At 34.7% G+C, this 11988-nt stretch overlaps 1 protein-coding gene across 2 annotated transcripts in view; it reads right to left on the minus strand.

Moving 5' to 3' along the window:
* LOC120346225 (transducin-like enhancer protein 4) overlaps positions 1 to 9793 on the minus strand; it is a 37525-nt gene extending 27732 nt beyond the window's left edge. For both annotated transcript variants that reach the window (XM_039415927.2, XM_039415926.2), the window contains exons 1-4: positions 9592 to 9793; positions 9139 to 9239; positions 8840 to 8903; positions 5582 to 5626 (exon numbers count right to left, since the gene is read on the minus strand). In XM_039415927.2, the coding sequence (XP_039271861.2) occupies positions 5582 to 5626; positions 8840 to 8903; positions 9139 to 9239; positions 9592 to 9609 (228 nt within the window). In that variant the 5' untranslated portion in view covers positions 9610 to 9793. The remainder of the gene's footprint in view (positions 1 to 5581; positions 5627 to 8839; positions 8904 to 9138; positions 9240 to 9591) is intronic.
* Between the last annotated feature and the right edge of the window lie 2195 nt (positions 9794 to 11988).

The raw sequence follows: 11988 nt of genomic DNA on the forward strand, positions 1-11988 counted from the left end.
GGGAGAAGTCACCAAATATACAGTGCCACTTCAATACAATAAAAATAGAAAAATAAGACTACGCAAGAAAGCAAAAAAGATCGACTACACATGATCCTCGGATTAAGATACGGTAGGCAAAGGGAATTGCGGTTGAGGGGATTTAGAGAAGCCGTACCACCTGGGTAGTAAATGATTACTTGTGAACTCAAACCCATTATACATATTTACAGAAACCTAATCTTTCGTTTCGAAACTGACTTTGGTGGGCAATATTCAGCCCACCGTGAAAATATGCCTCTCTAAGAAAGGATTATATTTCGTACAGAAACACCCGACAGAAAAGAATTTGACAATGAAGGTAAAAAATGTAAAAAATATTATGTGTAAATTAATGCCTGTTCTTCCCTCATCTCCCTTTATTTTTCTAATATGCTTTAGGTAATGAAATACAGTTGTCCGCGAATTCATTTTGTTACCGGACTACCTTGAAATGGATTGACTTTTCGTGGATAAAATCACATTTAGTAATAGAACGCCGCTATCCGTACCCGTAACAGGTTTCGTAATCGTAATATGGGCCATTTTTTAAACAACGAAAACGAAATTCTATGGAATATAATAAATATTGTCGCATATTGATGCGTGCAGCATCCAAACCTCATACGCATAATACTAGTAATATTTTCCGATGAACATGAATTCCATACAAAATACAAATAGTATTACGGCCTATGATAGACCAAGGAAAACGGACATTTCAAAACGATTTGTATCCAGGTGCGACCGACTCGCTACTTTGATTTACAATGTGATATGTTGAGCGTAAAGTATCGGAAAAGAGGGGACATGTTTTGACACGGGGTCAACAACACCCACCCCTTTTATACATTATGGGGGCTCGTGAAAGATCAGTTGATACCTTACCGAATCGGATAATCCTCCGTGGGCTGTACAAACATCGATTTCTAACGAAGCGTAAGAGCGAAACCACTTAGGATTCCAAAGCGCCCGTGCAAGGCGGGGTAGTCTGTAAAAGAATACAATGTGGGCAAATGCAGTCTCAAAAAATGAGATCTTCATGTCGCTACGGTGATTGTTATATGCTTGTCAATATGATAATTGCCTGCGTATTGTTAAACAAATGTAAGGTGAATAAATGATTTGATGAATGAACAAATAATTTGCAACAAAACGTATAATATTTATACACAAAAGACCGAACTGATACAACCGAAAACCGAGTACAACCTATTGCACACTTATTTCTATACCAGTATATTTGTGTTCTAAAACAAACATCGCGGAAAGGTTCAATTCTGATATGCAAGAAGTAACCTTAGCAAAATATAGGTATAAAGTTACAAAACATTTGCAAATACAGAAAGTCTACTGCTGTACGAGATTCTGCAGAGAATTATCCCGAAAATGAAAGTGAAAACATGAGAACAAATCCAGTATACACCAGCGTGACTACAGATACTCTTAATGAGTGTGAAGTATGTTGAAATTCATTTGAATGAAAAAGTATAATCGTTAGAGAACATTTCGCGGGAAATATATATGCTCTTATACAATTAACCTCAGACCCATGCAGACCCCATTAGTGCTGTTAAGTTTTACGTATGCAACAGTCAACATTTACATTAATATATTCATGATTATATATACAGGTAATTTCAGTTCACAACAATTTGCAAATTCAAATAATTTGTCAGTTAAGGAAACGAGGCATACTGATAGCCTATTTGAATATCAATTTATTATTTGTTTTGTAAATTATTCAAAACGTAAATCTTCGTGATTGATCGAAGAAAACATAACATTTTAGCACTTTGCTTGACGCAAAGTTAGAAAAAGCTCAATTATATGGTTAGTTTCAGATCAAGAGATATGTATTTTTTAATAATCGTACAACCATAACTGAATAATGAGAGGAAAAACTTTTAATATACCGAAATCAATAAGACGAACATTAACAACAAGTCGGATATTTACATACAGTACATCCCGCATTTTCTCTCCAAAGTAACATTGCAGAAAACGACCGCTCACGCAAAACGTTTTACCGCAAAAGCCGCAAAACGGAATTGTATATTCTGACGTTTTAAATTTTAAGCAAACTGAGCGAAGATGAGACAGACAGATTAAAATCGACCGTGAAACAGTCTTTGTTATATCGTTATGAGCCCTAGAATTTTCCACTTAAACTTTTAAGCCCTCGATCGATAATGTAATGACAGACATTGTCAAGCAGCAAACGACAATGTGGTATTGTGAACTAATGGCAAAATTGTAGGTATAAACGTGAAAGACAAGTATCATTTATGCAAGCTTATTAAAAAACTTATTTATAGCCCGTAACGTTACATTGCCCGACGAGCCTTCATTTGAAATTGCATATCAGGCCAAAGCGTTGAGTAGGTGGTTCATATGTGTTTGATATATAATCAGCCCTAAACAATAGACAAAGCTAAGTGAGTTGATTTGCGGGCAAGATCAAAAAAGCGAGTCCACTTTAATACCCAAATATAAATTACTCACATAATTCCTCTACTGAAACGAGGATATAATTTGTCAATTGTACATATAATATGAAAACAGGCAAAGCTTCTATTTTGCATTTTAGTTGGGTTTTAAATTTTATTTCGGGCTCGGACATGGTCTAAAACGGTTATCAATTCTGGCGTACATTTGGCGCTTCTTCCTAATACAATTCATGAGTAACATTTAAAAAAAATCATTTCAAAGAAAAATGAGCTTAAAATTTGTCTCATCGGCACAATCTCACGTAATTGTATTTTCGGAAAATAATAATGAATAGTATCAACCACTGGAACAATATAGAATCTACCGCCCACACTGAGACGATTCTATTCAAATAGAATGATGTCAGTCGTTTGCAAGTTTAAAACGAAACCAGCTCTTTGATTTATCAAAGTGAAGCTGGATCAAGTGACATTACTTTTAGTTTTTGTGTTGAGGCGTCGGGAGAGTTGGATGGATGTGATCGGCATGCACAAAGATTAATACTTGAAAACATCATGAATAATTCAGTGAGATTTCTAGCCAATTCTTACCAGTTTTTTTCCCGATCAACAGTACGCGAGTACTACACAAACCACACTATAAAAAGACAGTGAAAAAGGTACCAGCGATAGATTCTACACCGACAAATAAAATTTTTTATTTTTATTACAAAATTTTGCTTCGCATTAATACATTATGCAGCTTGTATATTGACAGGAGAGTTGTGTTACCACTTTTGTTTTGTCGGTAAGCAGTGTGCTAATGTGGCGACGCACAATGTACGAAAAACAACTTGATATTGGGTTGCATAGACCTGAGAGAAAATTGGAAATAAAATAAAGGTAATAGCCTTTAAAGGTAATAGCGATTTTTTCTATCTCCAGTACTAAAAAATCTCCTGGTCTATTTAGTTAGTAGATGTAGATAAGATCGATTTTTCACAATAAAATCCCGCACCCTAAATAACACAACAAGAACGACAACTTTGCAAAACGATCCCAATGTACACTTCGTGTTCGATAGTAAACAGCCACGATACTTCACTCCAATAATTGACAATATATATATTGTTATTCCAGAGCCATGCATGATCGACTTCCCATGGTTAATGAATTAATCAACTTTTGATACGATATCAATTTTCATAATAATTGACTTCTGCTACAGCATGTCGAGATAATAAAACAGTGGTTTGTCGTTACAACCCCAGTAATGCATAATGCAAAGCCTTGGATTACGGAAACGTCAATCATGAAGCGAGACATTTCGACTTATACTTGGCGAATAGTCAAGTCGTTATTACAATAGAATGTTGAGGGCCATAACACCACAGTCCGTGTGAATTTAGGTTAATGAAGTATTTTGTACATACCGGTTTTCATTAATTGGGACTAGGTATATATTGACCGATTATTCATTAACGTTTTGCAAATTTTAACGTGTCTGTGTGTCTTTGAGGTTATACTCGAACAGTTCAACCTAACCTACCTGTAATCATACTTCGAGACAAAACTAATTTTAAATATTAAACAAATTTAACTGCATTCTATATAGTAAATATATACCTGATTTTATTATGCTGGTCACGGTTAACTTCCCAATACAAATATTCACATATCTATTTAAATTTTAACAAATTATTTCCGAGAGTTCAAGGAATAGGTGGCAATTGTTTAGCAACTTAACATGCAAAATTTCATTGTTTGTATATGAAAGATGAAATGGTAAAGTTGACTTGAATTTAACAGTCACATAGTCTAGAACTCTAGATGTAAAAGATGTCAATATGTTTACCCAAATACAGACATCACTAAATAAAATATCCAAAATTAGAGAAAAGTAGCAGCAGATTTACATACTAAAGTTATTTAAGTCAATACTATAGAAAATATTCAAAAATAGAATATAAGTCAAATGCAAATAATTTATGATGACAAACGAGGTATGCACAACTCGACTCTAGGCTTTGTTGACTAGATATATTGCAGATATGCATATATATATTATAAATAAAAACGAATTGCGAATAAATAAAGTATTGCAAACGGAATATTTTGCAGTTACATGATCTTATTGATTTACATATTGTGAATGAAGGCCAAGAAACTCGTTTGTATTTTACTAATTGTCCTATTAACAAACCACAATTACCGTAAACAACCATTTAAACGACAAATAAATTGAATTGTAATTTTCAATTTCTTGTTGGTATGTATACAAAACATATAGCACTATTTGGTACATAATTTGTTATACAAGTATGCTCATGGAAGCTCGAATATTTTCGAGTAGCTTTTTCAGTCTGTCGATCGCTATCACTTGAGGTTAAGGATCCTTGACTCAAAACACTTTAATTCATCTAAAATCGACTAATGAAAGAAGTGGTACAATTGATAACTGCCCCCTATACAAACTAGATGTTTTTGATAACTTTTGCCGCCTTCACGCTACGAATTTTCGAAGGTTTTCGTGAATTGTTTACTTTCATGTATGCAATATTTTATGTATTAAGGCTTACACAAGATTGGGAATATGGGTGGATGGTCCCAATCGCCATTTGAGCGGTTATTGGATGCCACATAAACTAGTATAGGCCTACTTGGAATGTAGTGGTGAGCACGGAGCAATTCCTGGATTTCCCAGGAATCGATCGAGTGCGGGCGTCTGGCATGTAATGCTGACATAGTTAAGGCATGCAAGACACAGATCTCAGGACTAGACTATTCAGACACTCAGAATGGATAATATAAATTGAAAGTATATATAACAAGAAATAGAAATTGTTCAAATACTTTTTCGTGGGTGAAATTGGGCAGTTTTGCCCAAAATCATTTGAGAAATAGATTTTAAAGTTAATATATTCTGAAGGGATAGCATATACAGAAATTCCATATAACCTAACTGAGTTAGTCTCTTATACATGTGGCGGTTTCGGAAGTCTTTATGGCGAAGTCTTTATGGATTCACCCTCAAATTATAATTTTTTCAGCAAGACGGTCGAAGTGTACGCATATTTTAGATTTTCGCTCATGCTGCCCCACAAATAGAATTAAAGAAGCAAAAATAATCTCACCTGCTTATGCATCTCGATGTTAAGTCCGTATGACATTTCGTAATACTGTAAAAAATGAACAAATATATTTTTAGATCAGAGAGTTAAAAGCTAAATGTAATTTCCCATTGTTTTAAATTATGCATGAGATAGTTATGTTACTTGTTTCTCAATGACGCGCATTAGAACTCATTGACAAAGCAAGAAATTCGAATTTACTTATAACATGTTATTAACTATGCGTGCTGTATAAAACCTTGCATCTACAATAATGTAGACCGCTTCGAAGATGAAGAATGATTTTCGATTCGGGTCCCAGTATCATTTAGTGGGCCCTAATGAGCCCCCATTAGGGTGGTTCGTGTCGTTTTATAAATATATGGGAATTTTGTAGTTTTTTATTGTATTCATTTAAATATAGATATTCTAAATTAATTCGTCACATTAGAAGTAAATAAAAGCATTTCTATTATCTATATTGCAATGCAGTTTCGCGAATATCGATAAATCTTGATTTTAGATCAGGGTGGTCCAAACCCAGGCCCGCTGGCTACATGTGTCCCGCCGCTCCTTTATCTGTGGCCCGCGTCGCATTTGCGGGAGAGTAAACAAAATATACCATTTGGTGTAGTTTCACCATAAAAATAACCAGAAAATGTCACAATGCTTGCTTGATATGCCTGCAAGTTGTGTTGGTGAGGTGACCGTACATTTGAACCCGCGTACATTTGAACCCATGTCTATATCCGCGGGGTCAATCAATATGCGGGTGCTGAAACCCATGGGTTAGGGTTAGTATGGGTTCAACTATCCGTACAACAAAAAAATTTTCATAGGTGCAATAGAATGCAGGTGCAATTGTCATGGGTTCAAATGTACGTGGGTTCAAATGTAATGGAACCGTTGGTGACAATCTGAAACGACATTTTCTCCCTGTGACACTTTCTTCATTATGTAAGAGTTTGAAATCTTACACTAAATGTAGATATAGTAAGATTTTTGCAGGTTTCAGTGAGTTTTCTAATGGATTTTGCATGGTTTGGCTTGACGAATGACAAATAATGATCAAGTGTTTGGACAATAAAAATGTTTGTTTGATATTGCACTGTTTACCTATTATTGGCACTATTGTAGCCCGCGAGCAATATAAAATAATATTGTGGCCCGCAAGGGCGACAACCTTGGACCACCCTGTTTTAGATTATCCCACTCACTGGACACCCTTAGCCAGATATGGTAACAAGTTTGAGAATGGGATAAACTTTCAAGTTTACATTAAAAGAACATTCTACATTTAGATTTCTAATTAAAAATCTGCGATCCGGGAGAAGTTCCTGAGTAGCTTATCAAGTACGAATGTGAGCGTTTAGAAATTGAATTCAATTGGCTTGGTTACTGCTTTGGTTGCAAGTATAGCCAAATGACGAATTAATCCATTCAGATCATTGTATACCAACTAAGCGATTAGTATGAATAAATTGAATGTAATGCACAATGGATGTGCACAAGATGCAAATTTACAAACAATTCCATAATGCAGTAATTGCATCCTAATGCTTAATCGTAATGTTTTAGTCGAAGTATTATAGCAAAAACGTGTACAGTATTGCGCAACTAAAATGAAGACGAATAGGATGAAATCGCTTATTACGCATGTACTTATCCTACTTCCGTATCCCTCATAGATTTCATTTTAAAAAGGTGAACCAAGTTCAAGAAACTTGTATCAGTATCATCAACAACACTTCCATCATCATGTTTACTCGACCCTACATAACAATTATATGATTTTTTTAAAAGCATTCTCCAATAGAAGGAAGTAGGCAAAGGAAGTATTTCATCACGATTGCCGCTAAACGAGGGAGCGGAGATTATACCAAAATGACGTTGCTGTGTATAACCTGCATTTCACGCCCTGAGTAGTATTATAGAATGAAAACAAATGCATATTATGGCAACACACAACTTATTCAGCAGAATCTGTAGATGCATATCTTCAGACACGTTTCGTTAGGAGGGCAAATTTACAACTTCAACATTTTTACTGAACTATAAATAACCCATTATCGGTCACGTTTTATATCAGATTAGGATACTTTGTTGGCTGGATACCAAAATAAATTATTATAAATAAATATATTGGGCATGTTGTTTACTATATATAGGCTTATTTGTTTGCGTGGACAATAAATCAGTCTAAATCGGTAATACATTCTCCAATATATGACAAACAATACTTTCAAGATTTCGTCATGAGGTATTCAATATTTGCTGATTAAGAATGGTTCTTTGCATGTTACTAAAAATAAGACAAAGGTCGCATCATCCATTAAAATCCAGATATTTTTGAAATAATCTGGTTAATTAGAATCCTGACAATTATCGATGTCAGTACTTCAATGCTAAATGTGGGCTAAATAACGTAGCAACGGAATTTCGATTTTTAATTAATATGGCCAATAATGGATATATTCCTGTTTTAGAGTCGATTAAATTGGCGTAAACTAAAAGTACTAGACCAACTGAATGGCTGTCTGGTATCCGCAAATCTTTATGAGCTTTGGTTGTTTAATATGTAATGAAAGTCAAATGATATGAAAAGCGAATGAAGGAGAATGGACAAACATCGACGGAAAATCAATATTTGAGTTGCGCGGGGCAAATAAAATTGACTGCTTTTGGAAATAATATAGGCTTACACTTACACCGACGTTCAATAACTTAATATAATATAGCATGGGAAAAGTTTACATTTGTAGATTATGATCATGACAAATGGAACAGCTCTAAAATTTTCATTTTAAACTTATTAAGTTTTATCTATATGAAATAAAAAAAACTTAACAAGGGCATACATTCGTCGTAATTTATTTCGATTGCTTTTCAGTACAGTAAAGATTATTATGTAGCCACTATGCGGGAAATAAAATATACATTTGAATAAAATTTTAACCTTCTTTGCTTTTCAATAAATATACAAAATGAAAGTAGAGCGATATGAGTATACTCAATTTTTATAACTTCACTGCTTTTGTTGCAATTGCATTTATATCCATGATACACAACGAGCAGTTCAATAAGTAGCAGCAATTCAAGCACTCAAGGTTTCACAGTCAATTACATTATTAAAGGGTCGTGTCCTCAATATCAAAATTATGCCGAAATAACACTTTTAATTTCGTGAAAACTTTTTTAAATAAAATGCATGAAAATAAGCTACTTCGAAATCCCAACGTGAATGTTTCCATCACGTATTATGAGTTTATGACTAAGACTTACCATTACATAATGTCTTTGCATTTCCGTTTTTTCGTTTGCCAACTTTTCACACTCAAGCTTTAAACTATAAATAACAAAAGTACAAAAAGGTACATATAATAGTACTACAAAAGTTTTGAACTACGTTTGTTATACACGCATATTTTCGAGCACTGAGATATCAATTGGTATTTTCTGGTATAAACTAATATACAACATATTACACATTATAACAATTATTGGGGTGTCATTATATAAGCCAATCTAGATTTGCCGGAGAATGAATTATTGTTGGATATTTGATAACCAACTAGATTCACCTGTGATTTTGTGCTTGCAAGAATGCAAAATCATCTTTTATCCGATCACAAAATTCCGGTACAGAATTTTTAAATTGTTGGGTATGTGACGGTACAGCGCCCTGAAATCAAATATTCAAAGCAATAAATACGTGTGACTGACAGAATTTTCTTTATATATATCATAAAATATTCACAAAGTACATTTATCTCGTATTAATGATAAGTATAATGACGATTGGCTGCTAAAATGACGTAGTTGGAAATATTTGGCATTGTTAAACCACATGACATGACATGTCCCAATAAAGTATTTGTTGTGCAATGACATAATTCGTAGAATCGATTCTGTTTGAATCGTACATTTGTTTTAACCCAAACAAAATGTTCATTTTTGCATCAATATATTGTAATTTACTTTGCCAAATCAAAATTTTTAACAATGGTTATATAAATACGCAACATTCCTCTTACCGTGGGCCGCGGAAACATATCGATGGTTGTGGGCGTCAATTGCTTGATACAATGGCGTTCATAACACTGCGGTTTAAAACAAGATATCGCCTGCTGTTAGAGCATTCTGAAGGCAGACAGTGTATGTAATAATAATAATGTCTATTGTACAATGAATAATATAGAATTTGGACTCTATATTTGGTTCATCTCAGACGTCTGACATTCTGCCAATATAAAAAAAAAATTTCACAAAACTTGGCGCAACAAACATATATTATCCAAATATAACTAATTTTGCACGACGTTTGTGACGCATTCTCCATAAAATTTTAATTTGTAAATATGTCACCTCTTACCGATGCATCATTATTCTGTACCGATTAATTTCCCGACCGTGTAATATAATCAATTAAAACCTGCCACACTAACCACATATATCTCTTGTTATGTCCACTTTATTATATATATAGGCTACCGAGATAAATAACAAATCATCTAGATATCTAAGTTTGTTTGAAGATTATCACGAATGTATTATATATACTTCTTTTCCTGTTGACATATTTCATTGCAAGAGTTGAATGTTTTTGATAGCTATCGCCGCAGACCAACAATTCTACAAAACCTTCTGCTAAACGACAATAAATCAACACAACTTCTTACAATGAAATGCAACGAAAGCGGAGGAAAACGACATCGCGGCAACAGTTCCTATGCGCGAAGCTCAATACAGCTGGAACTGAGGATGGAAGTTCACTAGTGTCTTTCACTAGTTCACTAGTGAAAGACACTATTACGCGAGCTAATCTTATATCACTCGAATAGTTGTCTCTCGTTTTTCTGTCTTGTCTGCGGAAGATAGATTTACCGATGGAATTTTCTCCTTACCTGTTTTCATTGTGTTCTATCCATGTGAACATTGTTCTTTATCGCCCTCGCCGGGCCAGGTTGCTCAAAGGGTGAGGAACAATAACAAAAATCACGGCCAGGGTAACGGTAATATCGCATAAAAATAACGCAATATCGCATAAAAATTGCATTGCACTTATCTGCATTATCATTAACTTCCCGTTTCATAATATTAGATAATATCTTAATTAGATATTAGAACCTTGAATGTAGCAGATTGACGACCAGCGCTTCCTTTCTATATTTTTCCATAACTGCGTTTTTTTTTTATCATTTTGTTTTCCATTTTATTGTCTGGAAAAAGGAAACATGACTACTACTGTAAAGATTGCGTCTGAGTCGTAGTTTAAGAGATATATAAACCATTTCTTGCCATTTGTAGAAGTAAAATTTATTTTGCTAAAAAATGAAGCGTAATCATGTTGGAAGTCGAATAACTACAGTGTTTCTCCGAAAAAGACATACCCCGCAAATAAGACTTAGGATAGGATTTACATATTTATCCGGAGGGAAAGGAAAGCCGATAAGACAGCCTAATCATATGGCGAACCACGGCCTCTCGTCCGGTTACCAGTCCAGGTATGGGATTAAGTTAGCCAGTTATTTGTTTTCGGAAGCATGGACTTTATGGCGGAGGAAGCCGTAACCGACCAGCGGTTACGTGAACCACCCCACCCTTATGTCATTATGCCACAACAAATACTTTATTGGGACATGCCATGTGGTTTAACAATGCCAAATATTTCTTAGCATGAATTTTAAAAATGATTTTAATATAAGCCCTCCCCTTGGGTGTCGCAGCTCGATAACCAGTTTTGGTTCCCCGCGGCTTCCCTTCCCCAGTAATATAAATATCATTTTTTCTTTATATTTTTCACTAGTTGGAAAAAATAAACTTGACTTGACTTAAAATACGACACGAAATTGCACCACGGACAGTTCTTTCTAAATGGTTGATAACTTTCTTGTTAGGTTTGTTATTGGGGATAAGTAACAAATATGCGCAGAGAAATGTACCTCAGGGTTGCATGGAACTCGATATTTCATTGATATTAGCAACAATTGAAATTTAGAGGTAGATTCAAGCTTTTGACTTAACTTGTGATGACTTGCTGTGGATCAATGCGGGGAGGCGCTAGTCACGCAAATGGCTTTTTTTTACATTTTGGTGGGTCAAACGAGATTGGCACGGTATTCTTAACAAAATCTGATCTAACCAAATCGTTTTCTATTTAATAGGAAATCCACATGTTACATAGAGTGGATTAGAATTGTTTCCAAATCTTGTTTGCAAAGCGTGAAATCTCGTAGAGCCGCAATTAGATGAGAAATGTTTGATTCTTGCTGAATACTTGACCTAAAATGAGGTTGAATTTTGTGGTGATGGATCTTGTCCCATATGATTTGTGTGTTCATTGCGGCATCTAGTGTCGCCCATTGCACTGCGCGTTTTGGTTTGGTGTTTTGGGTGGTGACAGCAGATTTGCACCCGTACATCCACGGGTT

This window comes from Styela clava, chromosome 8 (assembly GCF_964204865.1).
Source record: "Styela clava chromosome 8, kaStyClav1.hap1.2, whole genome shotgun sequence".
In the NCBI taxonomy this organism is placed as follows: Eukaryota; Metazoa; Chordata; class Ascidiacea; order Stolidobranchia; family Styelidae; genus Styela; species Styela clava.